Source organism: Eptatretus burgeri, chromosome 5 (genome assembly GCF_056783735.1).
Source record: "Eptatretus burgeri isolate ZD-2024b chromosome 5, Ebu_testis_v1, whole genome shotgun sequence".
In the NCBI taxonomy this organism is placed as follows: Eukaryota; Metazoa; Chordata; class Myxini; order Myxiniformes; family Myxinidae; genus Eptatretus; species Eptatretus burgeri.
This window is the reverse complement of record NC_140965.1, coordinates 29,057,239-29,079,738: the sequence shown is the minus strand read 5'-3', so window position 1 is coordinate 29,079,738 and position 22,500 is coordinate 29,057,239. Positions and strand designations below refer to the sequence as shown.

At 44.1% G+C, this 22,500-nt stretch overlaps 1 protein-coding gene across 8 annotated transcripts in view; it reads left to right on the top strand.

Moving 5' to 3' along the window:
- LOC147026140 (bifunctional heparan sulfate N-deacetylase/N-sulfotransferase 2-like) overlaps nt 1–1,399 on the top strand; it is a 555,697-nt gene extending 554,298 nt beyond the window's left edge. For all 8 annotated transcript variants that reach the window (XM_085881257.1, XM_085881255.1, XM_085881258.1 and 5 more), the window contains one exon: nt 494–1,399. In XM_085881257.1, the coding sequence (XP_085737383.1) occupies nt 494–619 (126 nt within the window). In that variant the 3' untranslated portion in view covers nt 620–1,399. The remainder of the gene's footprint in view (nt 1–493) is intronic.
- The last annotated feature ends 21,101 nt before the right edge of the window (nt 1,400–22,500 follow it).

Genomic DNA, 22,500 nt, shown 5'->3' with positions numbered 1-22,500 from the left:
GCCACAGCAGAACATCCGTTATGATCCACATACTGATGTGGCATAGGTTTTACGCCAGATGCCCTTCCTGACGTAACACTGGTCACCTCTTACGACACAGGGATAAGGATTGGGTTTCGCCATTATTCCGGGCTGCCCTTCACCCTTTCATAGCGTGGCCAGGCGCAGATTTCCAGTCCTCAAGCGATCCTCCAACCCAAACCTCTGAGTAGCCGGATTACAGGCGCACGCCACTACGCCTGGTATATATATATATATATATATATATATATATATATATATATATATATATATATATATATATATATATTTTTTTTTTTGATTGGAATTCGTCGTTTCTTTTAATCAAGCAAAATAAGTTATTTTATATTTACTTAGCTCTTCAGTTGGTTATTTTAAAAATGTTTATGGGATCAAGTTATTGGAGCTAAGCATTTTTCGGCCTGATATTCTATTGTTGTTACATATTTCTTTTCCCTCTGTTGTATGGTAGGCAAGAGTGGCTTTGTTGGAGTATTATCACACCCAGAACCTGGCTTTAGTCAAAATGCTCAATCGCTTGGGGCTTCCTCTACCTCTGTGGCTCCGGGAAGAGCTCTTTACGTCCCAGCCTCGGTGAGCACCTTTTGCTTCAAAAAGAAGAGGTCGAGTACTGTGGACGGTGGACTACAAAACAGAGACAGAAAGAAAACAGAAGCCATGAGCTGTTATTGTTTGTGGTACAGAGAAGGTTTGTGCAAATTTATGACATGTGACAAGCTTTTCGTGTTGAAGTTGTCTTCTCAAGAGCAACCGAGAGGAAAACGCCGATTAATCGTGAAGACATCCAACATGGAAGGCCACGATACTGCGAGTGGTTGAAGGAATCTGCTGCATGCGAAAAAGAAGGATTTTGTGAAGGCCAGGAAATGTTGAACAGTTTGTTAATGATGAAAGATAGCCATGCCTATATTTGACGTTGAAATGCCTTCCTTTGGAGATGTTGATCGATTGATTTTGAGAAGTGGTGAATGCTCATCAAGCTCGATCACTGGTAAATGTGCTTGACACACATTTATTTACCAGATGGTGTAATTTTAAATCCGTGTTCAGATTAATGAAGCTTTGAAACCAGTAATGCTGAACATCAAATGAACATCTGCATTATTGTTTAAATAACAGTTGTTGAAATTGCGTCATATATTCTGTTTCACTAAAATGGGATGAGTGGATATAATGTTCCAACGAATGCTTCTGTATTCTTTTAAAACTTAATACGTACTAAAATATCGCATCATTCACATTGAATGAAAGAGCATTTTGGTTGTACTTCTGTATCAAGAGCATATGCTTTGTTGATGTAGACTGTTTGATTTGTAGAAACCTGTTTTAATATAAACGATGTGAGTGAAATTATTGACCACAAGCGAATATACTGCGCTTTTGATGGCTGCTCCCTTTTATAAGTGTAGACTTTCCATGGTGCCAAAGAAAGTACAAAGTACAAGGTTTCATAATTATTTGCTGATAGGTCAGTGGAAGTAGCAAAATATGACAGGAGTGATTGTTCGGTTTAAAAATTGAAATTGTTAAAAGAAAAAAAACCAGAACTGTGTGGAAGTAAAGAAGTTGCATTACAGGATATGTTAGTACACACGCAGACATATGCAAGATGGCGGCAAGAGAGAGGCAGCACGATTTGCAGCCTCCCTCTCGTCGTGAACTGATGGTCTCGAAGACCATGCCGAATTGGATTCGATGGGAGCAAAGACCGCAAACCGAAGACCATGCTGAATAACATATTCGATGGGAGCGAACAAGGGCAGCAGCTTTGATGGGAAAGAGGACCATTCAAGTGGCACCAGGTGTCGTGCCATTCAACATGCATTTGCGATGCGACCGAGGCTTGCAGCTGCAGCCGCTTCGATGAGACTGAGGGCCACGCACATGGCGCCTAATGTTATGCTGATCGACATGCATTTGGGACGCATTGTGGCCAAGCAGCTGGGAGGGCTTTATCAACTCCATCCCGTTGAGGATGGGACCACGCTTTGGTGGGATGGAGGACTGTGCTGAATATAACAGCTTCGGTGAGGCACGGGCATTTGGTATGCACCTTAGCCATATAGCTGAGTGTGCTTTATGGACTACATCAGCTTGGTGTGCTTTGTCTCTCCCACCGAGATGACTCCCTTTTGCTGACTCTCTCCTGCGGTGTGACTCTCTCCCGCCGTGGATGGATGGGACCGAGTTTCGGTGGGACTGCGTGCAGAGATGGTGACCAGTGGTAGCAGCGTGCCATGTCCGTGCGAGCAGGCTGATGAAATATATGTGTATATGATGAAACCGGTCTGGCAACTGAGGGGGTGTGTAGCATTGGGATTCTCATGTGTATACTATTTGTAAATGTCTTTACAGCTGTGGAGAAACTCTGGGAAGGGTTAGAAACAGCAAAGGGCTTACATTGTGTCACTTTTCATGGTTGTTTTATGCTACTTTCTTCAGCTAGAAAAGCATGGGAGGAGTCGATTTATTTATATAATCCTAGCTACCTGGGGTAATTGATTAGGTGATAGCTAATTGGTTATTCCCTCCATTCACAGGTGAGAGATGTGAGTAGGTCTTTGTTTTTCAAATATATCTTGTATGTTAAACTCATTTCCTACCTGTGGGTCACCAGCACCACCCATTCTACAGGCTACGTCACCACTCCTCTGCACCAGCATCACAAGCACAGCCTATTCTCCAGTGGCCCAGAAATTGCCGCCATCTTTTTCGCTCCGCGTAACTCTGAGGCTTCATCGGCCTCTTGTACATTTGAGGATTGAACAATGTGTCTTCTATCGTTAAACTAGAAAGGCAGTCATTAGAGCGCATACCACCACCATGTTATGCCTGATCCAGTAGAACATGTTGGGCCCAAGAAGTTTTTGAAATATCATGCTATATTTCTTGTTTTTGGCCCCATCTCAATGGTGAAGAATCACTTATAGAATTAAAAAATTCTCGGATCAGGATTTGTATTCGGATCTTCACCAAAATCAAATTGATTCATCCCTGTCACATACCCAATGTGTCCACCAAGTTCCGTCCGTCCGAATATGTCATCAACTTTTTGAGATATTGTGCTACATGTCATTTTTGGCCCTATCACTCAATGGTGAAGAATCACTGAAAAGAACTGTCGTAGCCGAATCCAGATCTTCAGTAAAATCTAATCAATTCATCCTTGTCAACCACCCAACCCATACACTAAATTTCATCTGAATCCGTCGACATTTTGAGATGTCCTGCACACAAATAGACAGACAGATAAACAGGGGTGTAAACAAAACCCCCTTGCACCTTCAGTGGCAGAGGTAATGAAGGTACCAATTTTGGGAAACAAAGGTACATTTTGATTGCAACTCATACGGAGGAAACGAGTAAATGCATGTCTTGTTTGCAGCAATCGAAACAGCGTCTAATATACACCGCCCAATGAATATACATTCTCATAATGCAGAGGAATGAAAATAGTGAAATCTTTTGGTTTTCACCCAACTTTTCAAGGCTGAGAAACAATCTGATGGATAAGTAATTCACATATTATGTGAAGTAAGCAAAAAAAAGAAGCGACAAAAAATCTGCTTGGTCATGAAATGCCTACATACGTAATTAATTACTCGAGTGGCCACCGGGGAAGTTCCTGAGATTTTTTTAAAACTTATTTTCTTTTGGGTCTTGGCAAAATAGCTGTATGACATCTCCAATGTTACAATCATTTATCTTGTTTTGAAGTTTGAACAAACCAATGATGCCTTCTTTTTGAAGACCTCCGCTAAAACCTTGTGAGAGCAGTTGATCTTGTGGTTGAAAGCATGACTTCAGGAAAATTATTAAATAAACCCAGAGTAAGGAGCACCTTTATAAGCGAATAAGTTTCCCCACATCCGCACAGGCCTACTATGAGACATCTAAGTCAATTTGAGATATTTCTGTGGTTGCTCAATCATATCTTGCTTTCCCAGATGGGTGAAAACTCCATTTGTATTTTAGCTGAAATATAATATCACCTCCTGCTTTTAGCGAAGCAGCTCATCTATCAGGTCATCAAAAGGGGTCAGGGATGTCTTTGTGCCCGTATGCAAGCGTATCAACACCATTTTTCGCGATCCACCACTTGGAGTCGAAGGGCGATGAAGCCACCTTGTTTACCCGTATACCATAGATCTGGTGTTACTCGCTTCTCAGCATATCCATTCCATGCCTGAAGGTTTTCCTGTCAAAGAGGCTCTCTTTGTACCACTCATGGTGAAGGTGCTTCTTTACAACATACTTCTTCACACCCTTATCCTTCTGAATGCCCTGCCCACTGGCCTCGAGGATGGAATACATCATAGGGCAAAGCCCCACGTACTCAGCGACGGGACGGCTGGCGCACTCAACCTTCATCTTGCCAAGCACCTTCTTGTTTTTATCGCTGTGGAGTGGGTGGTCTTTTGGGTAAGTTTCTCAACTGTCCCTCTGGCTATACAGGATCACACCCCCTTCAACTATCAGAGGCTTGTCACATATGTGGCAGTTGATGCTGGTTTTGTATATCTGCCAGTCCCAGTAGACCCAGTAGTCACCCATGTCGTAGAGCTCTGCGTGTGCGGCCATGTTCGCATATACATCCCCTGTCTGGATCTCGAGGAGGAGAGAATCTGTGTCTGAGTCGAGGAGGTTGCATCGGTCCCCATATTCGTCTTTCAGCTGGTTGTAGTAGAAATCGTACATGAGATGCTTGGACAGGTCCATACCCACATAGACAGGTCGATTTAGCACCTGTCTACTCTTATTAATGTGGAGCAGTGAGGTCGTTATCAAATGTTTCTGCCGTGCAAATCTTGGGCATGACATTAGGTTCGACACCTTGTCCTCCTCATGGGCATAGACCAGCTTAATGTCTCCATGCTTGCGCAAGTTTTCCATCATCTTGCTAAAGACAGAATTGTTCATGAGCTTGTAGAGATCCTTTTCAAAGTCGCTGGTGGCCTCCTTGTGAAGGTCTGTGTTCATCCTATTGTCGGGCTCCATCCAGGGGCTCTGGTTGAACCGCAGAGCTCGGTGGACCTTCTTAAGCCTCATACCCAGGGAGAGATAGAGCTGAAGGTTGCAGTAGTGCAGCACATACTTGGTCTTGTCGAAGAGGTTCGGCACCAGCATTATTACTTCGATCGACGTCCCCCTAAGTTCTTGCTGGTGTTCTGATGTCCATTCCTTCTGAACTGTCATGCGCTCTGGCGCTAGCGGATAGGCATTGTGCTTGTCGTGCAGCTCCTCAGGATATTCTGGGTTCACTTCTAAGATGTAGCCCATGGGGCTGTCTGTCGTGTGATCTGCAATGCTCCCAGTAAGCTGCCCGCAGTCCTCTACCCACTCAAAGCTGCCTGTTGGCAGTGGCTGGCTCATGGCTCAGCTGTATAGGTTGTTGGTGTCGAGGTATAAGATATGGCTATTAGCTTTGCTTGAGTCGTACCCATCGACATGCAGGTTGTTTGCCTTTGCGTGGTGTTTTGAGACAATGGAGATGCCACCATGCAGACCCTTCTCAATGAAGAGGTGTTGCTCATCGTCTGTGAGAAGTTTCAGCTCTACACCGGTTTTCTTCAAGAGTGTGTCCCAACTCAGGTCGGGAGTTGTGTAGTGGGCAGGGTCTCGATCATATTGCCACTTGCAGGTCTTTCTGAAGGTCTCAAACACACCAGCCAGAAGGAGCACATCTGTATGGAGGTAGAGGTCATGGTAGCCTCCCATGTCTTTACACCCAAAAGCGGTCCAAACCTTTTTGGCATGGGTGTAATCCTTTTTGCTGATGTTCTCTTCACTGAGCTTGCTGTGGAGGCCTCCTGGGGAGGAAGAGGATCTGTCAACTGCTCAAAGGAGTTCATGCACTCATAGGGGTACACCCCTTTATGCGTGAGTAGGTATGCATGTGCTGGTGTATACCTTGCGGTGATGGATAAACATGAAGGGTCTCGATTTTTGCGGTTTTCTTTGCCACATTCCAGACACCTGACACAAACTGCCAGTCCTTGTTGATGACTCCTTGCTCTTCCTGTTTACAGTTGTGCACACTTCAGATGTCCCAATCGCACTGCAGACAAACTTGTCTCGGGAAGCCAGGAGGAACTGGACACTGTCAATGAACCGGAATTCAAATGAAGAGCTCTTAGTTTTTTCACCTTCTTGAGCCCCCTTAGTATCACGCTTGAGAGAGAATGAAATGTACTTTTCCATGTTATTCGGGATGCAGGTAATGGTGCCTTCCACCTTGCTGATGGCCTGCATCAGAAGATGTGAGTCATAGCCCTTCAGGTTGTGAAAGACCACAGGGGTGATTATATACTTCAGGTTTATCCTCAGCGTTAGGTTGCATTTTTTGTAGGCTGCCCCTCAAAACTTTCTAGTGATATGACAGTGGTCAAGGACAGAGTCGCGTCACCCCCCTTCAACTATCAGAGGCTTATCACATATGTGGCAGTTGATGCTGGTTTTGTATATCTGCCAGTCTTGGGGTGTCATTTTCAAAAGCTTAGGGTTGCTTAGGATATCCTTAATGTGTCTCCCCTCCTTCTGAATAGCATTGAGAGAGTGTTCCACTGCGTCTGGACCCTAGTAGACCACTGGAGGCTCTGTTTGACCATCACACCTTTACAAGATGTAGCAGTAGCCGCAAGCCTCATGCTGTTGCGTCTTCTGTGCGTTGCTCTGGTCGGGATTAAGCTCTGGCCCATCATTCTTAGTGGTAAGGGCCTCAGTCAACATAAATGATGAAGGGAGATGGTTGCTGCTTGTACCAGTTCTGAAAGAATATCATTTTTCTCCCCTCCTCTGGCATCTCTACCCTCATAGCGGTTTGCCCTATGCCCTTACATTCCGGTCGGTCTATGCGCCTCCAGTAGCTCCTCGTGGGGGTACCCATGTAGGCCCCTCTCACGGAAGAGCTCTTGCCATTTGTGCTAACTCTGATCGTGAAGTAGGTGGTCGAGGTCTTTGATCCATGTGTGGTGAAACTTTTCAGCCTTCTCGATCAGCAGGAGGTTGATCCGTGGGATATCTTCACATTGCTTGCGAAGCTTATGAATAATTACACCATTATCCCAACCGAAGGCATTTATAGCTAAGATGTTCTTTCTTTCAACTTTCTCATTTTGTGAGATGGGTGTCGTCGCATCGATCCCTGTGAAGTTCAGACTGTCTTCTACAGGATACTTGGTAGACCTTTGGACATTTTTTTTTTCTGTTGGGAACAGAGCCGAGCGAAGAGCCCAGCGGAGACACTGGTCATACTTGCTCTGTACATTGACCACTGCTTTCTTGTTTCTGAGAGTTGCTGGCAGTGGGATATACAAACTGCCCCTCAGAGGCTGGTAGCGAGCGATGTCCAGCCACAGAAGTTCCACTCTGTCAACCCCCCAGTCAGAGCTGTGACTCGTACACTTTTCAAGGGTCTCCAGGATGTATGGGAAAACCGTGCCAAGTGCACCGCAATCTCACGGGCCTGTAAGACAGCCTCCTACTTGTGCCAGAGCACTGCAGGCATATACATCCACTCCTTCCCTTCTTGTCAATCTTTTCCTTCCAGAACAGAACCTTTAAAGTCAGCTGAAATGTAACCCCCTTCAAGACGAGGATCTCTTCCACCAGTTTCTGGTGAATCTGGGGGCGCACACCTTCCAGGAAAGATTTAGGGTTGGCCTCTTGTGGGTGAAACTTTGGAACATCCATCTGCCACCCTCGCAGAAAATGTCCAATGGCCCAGGGGGTCTTTTTGAATGTGAGGTCACCTTTTTGTTCATCATGTTTGAAGGAGAATGTCTTTTTTGTAGCTGTCTACTGTCTAAGTTTTCTGGTGAGGTATGAGATCAAACGTTCCCAGAATGGCCTTCGGCTGTCTCTCCTTCTTCTTTCATGGTGGAGCAGAAGGTCGGTGTTTCATTGAAAGTAGTGGTTTAAGCAGGTGTTTTTTCAATGCTTTCGGAATGGGCTCATCCAAAATGTTCTGTACAACACCATGGAGAGGCTCCGGTATCTGCTTTTATGCAAGTGATTGTTCGATGTGTTTGAATGAGAGGCCATCTGCCTTGAACAGGACAAGAAACTTCTTCTGGTATCTCCTGACTCATCTGATTTTTTTGAGGAGGGCTGGGATCGAACTCCTCAAGTATGGCCTTCCACTTCCTCTCCTTCCTCTTTAGAGGTGGGGCAGAAGGTCAGTATTTCTTTGAAAGTAGTGGTTTAAGCAGGTGCTTTTTCACTGCTTCCGGAATGGCTCATCCAAAATACTCTGTACAGCACATTGGGGAGGCTCCTATATCTGCATTTCTGCAAGCACTAGTTCAATGTACTTGTCCATGGTAACCATGTTTCAATGGCAATATTAAGGGCAATGACAATGTCGAAATGGGAAATCTCAGTGGTGTTACGTAAGTAATTTACTGCAAGAAGTTGATGTCATGGAAAAAGAAAATTGCATAGTAGATACTGCAATGGATCGCAATAGTTTGCCATCATTCGTAATGGATTGCAACAAGAAGACATCCGATTATCCTGCGAGAGATTTGTCTTATGAAGATGCTGTGAGCCGACATTCATATGATAGCTTTGAAAGTTTGTCTGATGAAATAGAATAAATTTTGTCAGACGTTTTTAATCATGAAAATCCAGATATGTTGGGTAGTCGATAAAGTGGAAAAAAAAAAATTTTTTTTTTTTTGATCTTCCCTTATTATCACTTTTTCCGTCGATATGTTTGTCTGTATGTCTGTCTGTATGTCTGTATGTCTGTCTGTTCAGTCCAGTGCTCCGTTAATACAATGGGGATTTCGATGAAACTTGGTGGGTAGGTTCATACCATGACCAAGTTGTGTGCAAATGAGAACCGTTGATATGGAGACCACCGTTGCCAAGTAACGGGACTTTTAAATTTTTGAAAAATCATAAAAAAATTATTTTTTCGAAAATCAAAAATCAGGCCACGAGCAACTGTGGGCAGTACATTCAGCCATATTGTCAAAAATTTCCAGCCGAATCCTATGAAAACTGTCGGAGAAGATAGACTTTGAATGAACCCTGGGCGAAAACAATTAAAAAAACGAAGTTCGTTATATCTCAGAGACTATGAGTCAGATATACATGAAACTGGTATGGTAGGTTCATGGTATGTCCTCGTTATGTGTGAGAAAGAACCGTTGCTATGGACCCCTCCGTTGCCTAGCAACGGCCGAAAAACCTCTAAATGTGGGGGTATTTTAATGAAAAAACAATCTGCAACATTAACCCTTGAAGCTAGAATCATGAATTTTTTTGTGCTTCATCCTCAGGTCAATCCCCATCGAACGGGCCCATCGCGTCAGGTTCTATTGGGTGGGCGACTACCCATGTGCGCCTACCGGCTTGTCTGTATATCTGATAGTGCAAGCAATTAAAACTTGCCGGCCTTCTCGATAAGAAGCAGGTTAATCCGGGGAATGCCATCACCCTGCTTGCTTAGCAAGACGTATATGTCCGCATTCCACCCAGTATTCCCACAGCGCCCTCTCGGCGACTCATGTTGAATCCTCCACTGCGACCCACTGTGCATCCCATCTGGGGTGGGGACACCTGTTTTGGATCTTCGCGATTTCAGCATCTACTGCCTGAAAAGCGTGAAGAAGGTTCCTTTTCTTATTCTTGCATTCCCTAATCCCTTGGTGTACTTCGTAGATGACCTGGTTGTTGAGCTTTTGCCTCATCATTGGCTTAGACAAAGATATTATGTATCACCTCCCTATAAAAGGTGGAGGGTGGGTCATAGAGCCACAACCCCTTTTGGAACAACAAGGTACATATGGTGCACATTCAACTGCGCCGGATACTACTCTCTTTTTGCTTTGCCTTGGCGAAGCTTACAAGAGATGGAAGCTGTAGTAGTAGCGACTTGCATCTTTTTTGCTGCGTACTTGCCCTTCGTTCAAGATAAAGTTGATCCCTGAAGCCCTTAGCAGCTCTTCTCATAGATGTTGGGGCATCCACACTCAGGCGTGCTCCCTCTCCTGGTTCTCGAGAACGAGGATCATGCTAGGCCTGATACGTGTCTCAATAGTTTTCTTCTCCCTGATCCTGTATAGCCATAGGGGCAGGTCTCGCCACTTGGTTGGCTGTTGTGCTTCACTAAAGACACCTCTCTGGCAGTTGAAGTCTTCGCTCTTTGGTCATTGAAGGTCTTCGCTTACTGCTGCGCTATGCTCTTCCATTGTAGCCATGTAAAATGGGCATACTAAGGAAAATACTAATGTCTAAATGGAAATCTCGGCGTTTCAAGTCAGACCTCCATCACCTCAAAAAGCCTTAGATATTCATCTCAAAGGTATGGATCTGGGAGCATTCCCAGAGCTCTGGAGCCCTCCGAGCACAAGGTGTGCCAGAACTATCATTTCCTTGACTTCATAGTGGGTCCAAAGGAAGGTAAGAGGTCTAGAATGGTCTGTGGTGTCTAAAAGTTACGTTTGTTTAGAATGTAGTGGAATTAATATTGTGGCACTGTCCAATAATTCGCAATTTATAGATGTCGTCACGGTCCAAGTCACATTCAAACAGTACATGATTAATAGACAGACTCACAAGGGTCCATCGAGGCATTACCCCTGTCCCATCCATCCCCACCCTGAAGGTGGCTGGAGTTTGCACATTTAAGCTCAGTCTAAAGGGTCTATGGGGTTAATAAAGGGTCTAAAAACGATTGAAAAGTGTAAAAAGTACTTTCTAATTGAATAGTATGTAATTAATAGATAGACTCACGGCCCAATTCCGTTCATACATTACACCTTTAATGGACACTAGACGACCCGTAAACCCGTTGGGTTCCCGTTGTGACAGCGGTTGATGAAAAAAATAATTCCAAGAAAAAAAAACAAAAGATAGCTCCAGCGAACTATGCCGCTGAGGTTGTTTGCATTAATCAAATAATCCCGAAGAGTACTTGACGGAATCAGGAATTTATTTTTCAATAATTTTTTCATTGCCCGATTTGAACGAAACTTGATACTGCACACCGTAGGAGAATGGTGAGTAAGGTGGCACTAACAATTTTGCACTATCATATACCGTTTTGGCTGTATTTCGGGAACATACATAATACATACATACGATATATACAAGATGAGAGTTTTAGTAAAAAATAGATATTCGCATGGGTCGACTGAGGCTCCACTTTGACCGAGGCTTTATCCTTAATCCCCCCCCCCTGTTCCCACCGTGCCTGGGGCCAGGGGGTAGGTGTAGTTTGTACATTAAAGTTGTAAAAACGGTCTGAAAGTCGAGATACGTATTGTGTATACAATGGCAAAATATTTGATTACACTCCACCCCCTCCCCCATCCTTTATTTTTAGTTCCCTGCCCCTTACTCTTTATCTTCCCAACTTCCCACCCTTCCCTCCTCCTATTTCCCTTCACTTTTTTGAATTGTTTTATTTTTCTTCTCCTCCCCCCCCCCCCCTTCCCTTCTACTTACCCATCCTTGCCAACTATAGTATGTACTTAATTGGCCTTTAGTGGGGCAACTTAGCATAACAATTGTGCATTTTGTGAGGAAAGCACCAAATTTGGCACACTAGTAGCCTAACATAATATGAACAGATTTGGATATTGGGCCATCTCAAAATTTTTGATGGCAGTGGAAAATGGCTGCCACAGCCATCAGCGGCTGAATTTGAGATGGCCCAATACCAAATCTGTTCATAATATGATAGGCTACGAGTCTGCCAAATTTGGTGCTTTCCTCACAAAATGCACAATTGCTATGCTATATTTTAGCTAAGTTGCCCCACTACTTTTAATAGTATCACCCTGCATTGAAAAGTAAAATTTTTCTTTGCAGCCTTTTAATCCTGCAATGAAATGGGATGCTTGCTCAAGCTATTTTGTATTTCGATTCGGTCTTCCTTAATACATCTTGTATTTCTCAGTATTTTTGGTAAGTACGGATTGACTTCATCTCATTTCCTGAAAACAACTTTTGATTCAACTTCAGGTAACTTTCCACGACAACGGTCAGTTGATAAGCATTTAGATTGTTGTTGTGGATGCTGGAGATTGATCTGATAGTTCCACGACAAGCAATCAAGTAATTGAAAATTTTGCACTGTCTACAGGAAGGTGGACGGTGGTTATGTTTTCACTCGTGTCTGTTGGGTAGTCGATGTAGTCGAAAAAAAAATTTTTAATTTTTTTTTTTTTGATTTGTTCTGCCCTTATTATCAGTTTTTCCGTCGATATGTTTGTTGGGTAGTCGATCGAGTCAAAAAAAGAATTTTTTTAAACTTTTTTTTTGGAGATTTGTTCTACCCTTATTATCAGTATTTAAAATGGCGATTTCAGTTAATACAATGGCGATTTCGATGAAACTTGGTTGGTAGGTTCATACCATGACCTAGTTGTAGAACTTGTGTTGTAGTTCTACAAGTTGTAGAACTTGTGTTCAAGTGAGAACCGTTGCTATGGACACCACCGTTGCCTAGCAACGGGACTTTGATATTTTAGAAAAATCATAAAAAATTTATTTTTTCGAAAATTAAAAATCGGGCCACGAGCGACTGTGGGCAGTACATTCAGCCATATTTTCAAAAATTTCCAGCCGGATCCTTTGAAAACTGTCGGAGAAGATAGACTTTGAATGAACCCTGGTCGAAAACAATAAAAAAAACGAAGTTCGTTATATCTCAGAGACTATGAGTCAGATATGCATGAAACTGGTATGGTAGGTTCATGGTATGTCCTCGTTATGTGTGAGAAAGAACCGTTACTATGGACCCCTCCGTTGCCTAGCAACGGCCGAAAAACCTCTAAATGTGGGGGTATTTTAACGAAAAAACAATCTGCAGCATTAACCCTTGAAGCTCGAATCATTAATTTTCTTGTGCTTCATCCTCAGGTTATTCCCCATCGAACGGGCCCATCGCGTCAGGTTCTATTGGGTAGTCGACTACCCATGTCCACCTACCGGCTTGTCTGTCTGTTTGTCTGTGAGCAGGATATCTCAAAAAGTTATGGACGGATTCGGACGTAACTTGGTGGAAAGTTTGAGTGTGTGACAAGGACAAATTGATTTGATTTTGGGGAAGATACAAATCCGGATACAATATATATATATATATATATATATATATATATATATATATATATATATATATATATATTAAAAGTGAATCTTCACCATTGAATGATCTGGCCAAAACAATATATACTCTAGCATGATATTTCAAAAAGTTGTGGACGAGTTATGACAAAACTTAATGGATGAGTTGGGTAGGTGACAATAACAAGCCAATTCGAATTTGGACAGAAAGCAATAAAGGGGTGTGAACTCTTCACATACCCCACAGCTTTTAGAATACTATTGCTTCATTCCAAATAAACATACTCAGGAACGAGAACTAGGTAATACTAGAACGAGAAGGGCACTCGGTAGAGCGCATACCTCTGCCACATAATGTCTGATCCACGAGAACATATCTGGCCCAATACATTTTTGAAATATCATGCCATACATTATTCGATCGTTTTTGGCCCCTTCTCTCAATGGTGAAGAATCACTTTAAAAGTTAAATTATTCTCGTGTCCAGATCCGGATTCGGATTTTCAACAAAATCGAATCAATTCGTCCTTGCGACACACCCAAATGTCCACCAAGTTTCATCAGAATCCGTCTGCAACTTTTTGAGATATGCTCTAGATTCGTTTAGCTATATCTCTCAATGGTGAAGAATCACTTAAAAAATTATCAGATCCGGATCCAGATTCGAATCTTCACCAAAATTGAATCATGTCTTCCTCGTCCACACACCCCACCTGTCCACAAAATTTCATCCAGATCTGTCCCCAACCTTTTGAGATATCCTGCACACAAACAAACAGACAGACAGAAATGGGTGAAACCTTAACCTCCTTCACCTTCGGTGCGGAGGTAATAATACGTATACATTCTCACATAAACAAATATATTGTTGTGAAAATGACTCCTGGGGTAACATTGCATAGCATAGTTTAGTTAGCTCCTTATGTCTTCAAGAAAGTGTAAATTAATTAATTGTGATATTAAATATGAGTCGTTATATGTAAATTAATTCTTCATTATAAAGTGACTGATGAAATTATGATCATTTCGCATCTAGCACGTAAATTTTCATTGTTACACAGCTGTGGGCAAATCATCTGACCACTCTTCTGCCGTAGCCAACATGTGGACTTCAATGGAGTTCTCCCATCCCCCTCTTCCCGTCCAGGTGGAGTTCCTCAAGGTTGCATTCTGGGCCCTGTTCTTTTTCTCATTTTCATCAATGATCACTCTGACTCTCTGGAAAACCCTCTTTATCTCTTTGCTGACGACTCCACCCTCTGTCATACCATCTGTCATTCATCAGATCAGCAAACAGCAGCCTCTTCACTCTCTGCAAATCTGGATAAAATCACAAGCTAGTCCAACATGTGGAACTTGTCTTTCAACCCTGACAAATCTCACACTCTCACTATGTCTCTCTGAAAGTACCATCTGGAACCCTCCCCCAATCTACTTTCTCAACAATTCTCTTGAAGAAGGCCTTTAATTCAAGCTTCTGTGTCGCACTATCTGCCATGATCTTTCCTGGTAGAGCCCCATTTCCAAGCTGACCTCCAAAGCCAGTCGCCGACTGGGCATCCTCCATCGGGCAAAGTCCTCTCCTTGGCACACTTGAGCTCCTGACCACATACAAAGCTTTCGTCTACAGCCTGATTGAGTACTGCGCTCCCCTCTGGGCTGGTGCTCCCACTTCTCACTTTTCTTGGCTTCATGCTGTGGAAACCAAGTCATTCAGGATCATTGGTATCTTCCACGATGAGGCTGAGTCTTTGAGTCTCTCAATCTCTCACCGGAGGCAGGGTGGTGGTCTTTCTGTCTTCTACCATCTCCTCTCCAGTCTCGGATCACTGCTCTGTCTGAGATATGTCCCCCACACCCCCCCGCCCCATATTTCCACACCTCACTCAAGGACCAGCAGCAACCCCATTCTGGTAAAACTACCAAAATCAAGAATCACTGCTCATCTTCACTCTTTCATTCCTCTTTTTCCACACCTTTGGAACAAACTCCGACACTCTCATCAATCCCACTCCTCCCTCCAGGTCTTCAAAACAGCTGTTCATCACCATCTCTTATCTTCCCCCATCCAAAACCACGATCTTTTGTACTCCTGCTAATCCACCCCAAACCCACCTCCTTGAAATTTCCTGATTTCCTTCCTGAAAGTCCCTGTAGTGTCCATCTTGTTTACCCCATGTACCCCACCCCATCCCTCTCCCTTCCACAGATCTCATGTCTCTGTTCCACACTGTTTTTTCCTGACCTCTGCCACCCCTCTTGTCTCATGCCGCCCTTGTTGTACCTTCTGTGTGGTAGCTCTCATACGAGGCTCAGCAGTGTGTATATATATATATATATATATGTATGTATATATATATATATATATATATATATATATATATATATATATATATATATATATATATATATGTATATATATATATATATATGTATATATGTATATATATATATATATATGTATATATATATATATATATATATATATATATATATATATATTGTGACGTCCACGGGACTTGAACAGTCCCGCCAACGGAGAATGAGCCGAAACGATGGAGGCGGTTTATTTATTTATAACCCAAACATGGCGGTTCTAATCGCTCTACCGCAAACGGGACGAGGAAGGTGGCACGAGTCACTTTTCACTGAGTTGATGATGTTCATTTGTTTTTATTATTACCAGAAATAACAAGACTCGGCAAGAAGAGGGATCCAGGGCGATTCGACGGGATGGTGTGGGATCGGGCGTGGGGAAAAACACAGACAATTCCAATGAATATACAGTTCTCAATCCCTCTAAGGCGCCAAGCACACACACACACACACACACACACACACACACACACACAAAACGTAGCTATTTCTGGTGGTCAGGCTGGACCGTGGTGTGGACGCAACTGTCCCTGGATCGGCATCGGACGAGCAGGCCTTGCTCTCGTCAGGGGGGCAGGAGAAACCGTGGTGCTGTTGACCTCCTGGTCTTGGCCCAAGTCCGCTCACAGCCGCCAGGGAACCAGTTCTGGCGCCAAGTTGCGAGCAGGAGAGGGAGGCAGGTCCGCCCGCCGTTCGACCCCGTACTCCGAGTCAGCAGAACCCCTGAGCCAACCAAGGTGAGGCACGAGGCTCAGCAAGGCTCCAAGACACGATCAAGAACATGATCGAATCAGCACAACAACAAGGATGCTCCCCGCGCAACAGCCTCCACACCAAAAAAACACGATCTTTTGGTTGTAATCTTCTTCCTCTTCCTTTTCGACCCCGAACAGAACCTTTTTATCCTTGGTCCTCGTCACTTCCAATCGAGCCGTTTATTGGCCCACCGCCATCGCCTTCCGCCAATCGTGATCACGGGGCGGAGCCATCCGCTGCACTGTCCTGTGACGTCACGGCCAGTCTCCAGAGAATACCAAAAAGGGGTTTACGCAGACACACTTACCCTATCCTGTGTCCCTATCTAATTACGTGACAATTATCATTTCCCCCCTTGAAGAAATGAACATTTACTCGACAACTTATCACCACTGAATTGCTACTTATTACATCGAGATCCTGGTAAACTCGAACAGCATGGCATACCTAATTAAACATCCTAATTACCCTTTGAATGCATACCCCCCCCCAAACGTAACAATATATACATATATATATATATATCTTCTTCCTCTTTCGGCTTGCTCCCGCTAGGGGTCGCCACAGCGGACCAACTGTCTCCATTTTGCTCTATCCTCCACATCTTCCATTGACACTCCAACCACCCGCATGTCCGCCCTCACCGCATCCATGAACCTCTTCTTTGGCCTTCCTCTTCTCCTCCTGCCTGGCGGCTCCATCTTCAACATCCTTCTCCCGATATACTCCGTTTCCCTCCTGTGCACATGTCCAAACCATCGCAATCTCGCCTCTCTCACTTTGTCTCCAAACCGTCCTACCTGCGCTGTCCCTCTAATACACTCATTTCTTATCCTATCCATCCTCGTCACTCCCAACGAGAATCGCAGCATCTTTAACTCTGCCACCTCCAGCTCTGCTTCCTGTCTTTTGTTAGCGCCAGCGCCTCCAAACCATAGCACATACCTGCTCTCACTACCGTCTTGTATACTTTCCCCTCCACTCTTGCACCTACCCTTCTGTCACAAATCACTCCTGCCACTCTCCTCCACCCACTCCATCCTGCCTGCACTCTCTTTTCACTTCTCTCCCACACTCTCCGTTACTTTGGACAGTTGATCCCAAGTATTTAAACCAATCCACCTTCCCCACCTCAACTCCTTGCAACCGCACCATACCACCACCCTCCCTCTCATTTACGCACATGTACTCCGTCTTTCTCCTACTGACTAACATTCCCCTTCTCTCCAGTGCGTACCTCCACCTCTCAAGGCTCGATTCAGCCTGCTCCCTACTCTCCCTACAGATCATGATGTCATCCGCGAACATCATGGTCCATGGAGACTCCAGTCTGATCTCGTCCGTCAACCTGTCCATCACCATTGCAAACAGGAAAGGGCTCAGAGTCGATCCTTGGTGCAATCCCACTTTAACCTTAAACCGGTCCGTCATTCCTACCGCACACCTCACCGCTGTCACACTGTCCTCATACATATCCTGCACGATCCTCACATACTTCTCCACCACTCCCGACTTCCTCATACAATGCCACAACTCCTCTCTTGGCACCCTATCATAAGCTTTCTCTAAATCCACAAACACACAATGTAACTCTTTCTGGCCTTCCCTATACTTCTCCATCAACATTCTCAAAGCAAACATCGCATCAGTGGTGCTCTTTCCTGGCATAAACCCATATTGCTGCTCACAGATCGTCACCTCTCCTCTCAACCGAGCTTCCACTACTCTTTCCCACAACTTCATGGTGTGGCTTAACAACTTTATCCCTCTGTAATTTCCACAGCTCTGCACATCACCCTTATTCTTGAAAATCGGAATCAGTACACTTAATCTCCACTCCTCCGGCATCCTCTCACTTTCCAAGACTTTATTAAACAATCTGGTTAACAACCCCACTGCCAATCTCTCCTAAGCACTTCCATGCCTCCACTGGTATACCATCTGGGCCAACCGCCTTTCCACTTTTCATCTTCTTCATAGCAGTCCTCACTTCATCCTTACTGATCCACCCCACTTCCAGATTCACTATCTCCACCTCTTCCAACCTTCTCTCTCTCTCATTTTCTTCATTCATCAGCTCCTCAAAGTACTCCATCCACCTTCTCAACACACTCTCCTCGCTCGTCAGCACATTCCCATTTGCGTCCTTTATCACCCGAACCTGCAGCACATCCTTCCCAGCTCGGTCCCTCTGTCTTGCCAATCGGTACAAATCCTTTTCCCCTTCTTTTGTATCCAACTTCTCATACAGCTCGTCATATGCCTTTTCCTTGGCCTTAGCCACCTCTATTTTTGCTTTTCGACGCCACTCCTTGTACTCCTGCCGACTTTCTTCATCTCTCTGACTATCCCACTTCTTTTTAGCCAACCCCTTCTTCCTTATACTTTCCTGTACTTCCTCATTCCACCACCAAGTCTCCTTATCTTCCTTCCTCTGTCCAGATGTCACACCAAGTACCTTCCTAGCTATCTCCCTCACAACTTCTGCTGTCGTTGCCCAATCATCCCACCCATCTTTACCACCATCCAACGCCTGTCTCACCTCCTCCCTAAATTTCACGCAACAGTCTTCCTCCTTCAGCTTCCACCATCTGGTCCTTGGTTCAGCCCTCACTCTCTTCCTCAACCTCACCTCTAAAGTCATCCTACAGACCACCAATCGATGCTGTCGAGCTACACTCTCCCCTGCCACAACCTTACAGTCACTAATCTCTTTCAGGTTGCATCTCCTACTTAAGATGTAATCCACCTGTGTGCACTTTCCTCCACTCTTGTATGTCACCCTGTGTTCCTCCTTCTTCTTGAAATACGTGTTTACCACTGCCATTTCCATTCTTTTTGCAAACTCTACCACCATTTGCCCTTCCACATTTCTCTTGTTGAGACCGTACCTCCCCATCACCTCCTCATCCTCTTTATTCCCTTCCCCAACATGTCCATTGAAATCTGCTCCAATCACCACTCTTTCATCCTTGGATACACTCTCCACCACTTCATCTAACTCACTCCAGAAATCTTCTTTATATTCCATCTCACACCCCATATGTGGGGCATATGCACTGATGACATTCATCATCACCCCTTCAATTTCCAACTTCACACTCATCACTCGGTCAGACACCCTCCTCACCTCCAATACCCTCTTGACATGATCTTCCTTCAGGATTATCCCGACACCATTTCTCCTCCCATCCACACCATGGTAGAACAGTTTGAAACCACCTCCAATGCTCCTCGCCTTACTCCCCATCCACTTGGTCTCTTGTACACACAGTATGTCCACCTTTCTTCTCTCCATCATATCAGCCAACTCTCGCCCTTTGCCAGTCATCGTCCCAACATTCAGAGTTCCAACTCTCACCTCCACACTTCTACCCTTCCCCCTCTCCCACTGCCTCCGGACTCGCCTTCCCCGTCTCCTTCTCCTCCTTTGCCCAGCAGTAGCACAATTTCCACTGGTACCCTGCTGACCACCGGTACCGGTGGCGGTCGTTGGTAACCCGGGCCTCGACCGATCCGGTATGGAAATTCGTTTTGTTGTCCGCATAATGATTTGGCATAGATTTTTACGCCGGATGCCCTTCCTGACGCAACCCTGGTCGCCTCTTACGACACACAGGGATATGGTACACCTATTCTAACCGGGGCATACACCGGGCCCAGTACAACTGGTGCTCATATATATATATATATATATATATATATATATATATATATATATATATATATATATATATATATATATATATATATATATATATATATATACAGTAGACGAGGCGTAAGTCATCACTATCGGGACCGAGAAAAAGTGACGACTTAGAAATGTGACGACTTACGCGTATGCGAACATTCATGATGACTGTGGGGTGAAGGATGAAGTCGCGTGTGGCCTGGACACATATGTGTGAGAGCTGGCTATTGTACCAAAAGGAAAACACAATCCTCGGGGCATAGGTGGGGGTGAGTTGGTGAGTTGGAAAGTGATCAAGCAAAGATGGAATTCATGAATCAGTTTATCAAAAGTAAAGATAATGAACAACTCTGTAAGACAACTCGTATACCATCGGTGATGGTATGGTGACAAATTACATGACACACAGTCATCGTGGTGATGATTACCACTCAATGCCAATGTGTAAGTGAATGCGGTAATGTACAAAATAAGCCAAGATAAAACCATGATCGGACTTCAACACGAAGCTCGATCAATCCTTTTCTTCTTCGCGAAGTAATCTGTTATGTTTGAATGCCTCAAACTCTTGGGCATCTGGTGCATGAGAAAGGATTCATACCGGTCATTGTATTCCCTGATGTTGGCTGGGCAATCCTCCACCGAAAGACAGTATCGGCCGAATATTTGGCCGAATCGGCCGAATCGGCCGAAACCGAATATTTGGCTGAGCCAAAAACTCCAAAAACAGATGATGAGCACGTCATCGACATCTTCAAATGACACACATTTCACGCATTTCACACTTCCCACCGGCCTCACGATCTTCTCCACTTGTCCAAATATCTTGCCCTTATTCTTCAAGATATCGTTCAATGTCTGCCGTTTGATGTCCAACTTCTCAGCTACAGTATGTCTGTTTTCTTCATCAGTGGATTTGCCTCGCAAAACTGGATAATGTCGTATTTTTCGTGGTAGGTTTTAGTTGTAAGCTTACGCTTAGTCGCCATTGTCCTGCCTGCAGTGCGATCAACGTGTGTACGTTATAAATAGCCAATCACTGGCGGTGTACACCAATGAGCGAGCATCACGATTCCAGGAAATCGGGCTTCTCACGAGGCAGCAGTTCCGTGTGACGAGTGAGGAGTGGTAATTTACTTGAGTTTCCATTACGTGGGAATGGACAACATCTGACGACTTAGACGAAGTGACGACTTAGAAATGACGACTTTCAGAGGGATGACCCTTTATTCAAAGGGATTTAACATGAGATAAATTCGGGACTTTTTGACGCTGCCAACTTAGGCGAAGTGACGAGTTACACGCTGCCGACTTACACCTAGTCTACTTATATATACTGTATATATGTATGTATGTGTATATATATATATATATATATATATATATATATATATATATATATATATATATATATTTATTCTTCTTCTTCTTCTTTCGGCTGCTCCCATAAGGGGTCGCCACAGCGGATCATCCGTTATGATCCGCATATTGATTTGGCACATGTTTTACGCCGGATGCCCTTCCTGACGCAACCCTGGTCGCCTCTTACGACACAGGGATATGGTACACCTATTTTAACCGGGGTATACACCGGCCCAGTATACTGGTACTCATTTCGCCGACCTCGGAAGGATGACAGGCTGAGTTAACCCCTCTTCTTCTTCTTCTTCTTCTTCTTCTTCTTCTTCTTCTTCTTCTTCTTCTTCTTCTTATTCTTCTTCTTCTTCTTTCGGCTGCTCCCGTTAGGGGTCGCCACAGCGGATCATCCATATGATCCGCATTGTGATTTGGCACATGTTTTACACCGGATGCCCTTCCTGACGCAACCCTGGTCGCCTCTTGCGACACAGGGATCTGGTACACCTATTTTAACCGGGGTATACACCGGCCCAGTACACTGGTACTCATTTCGCCGACCTCGGAAGGATGACAGGCTGAGTCAACCCCCTGGTGTATTATTTCAGTGGCCCAATGGGGCTTGAACTCAGGACCTTTTGGATCCCAAGCTGCTGCCCAAACCACTGCGCCAACACCAGGCTTATATATGTATATATATATATATATATATATATATATATATATATATATATATATATATATATTTATATTTATATATATATTTATTTATATATATATATATATATATATATATATATATATATATATATATATATATATATACATACATACATACATACATACATACATACATACATACATACATACATACATACATACATACATACAGTGCATATATGTATATATATATATATATATATATATATATATATATACATATATATCTTCTTCTTTCGGCTGGTCACGTTCGGGGTCGCCACAGCGGATCATCCGTATGATCCGCATAGTGATTTGGCACATGTTTTACGCCGGATGCTGTTCCTGACGCAACCCTGGTCGCCTCTTACGACACAGGGATATGGTACACCTATTTTAATCGGGGTATACACCGGCCCAGTATACTGGTACTCATTTCGCCGACCTCGGAAGGATGACAGGCTGAGTGAACCCCCTGGTGTATAAATTCAATGGCC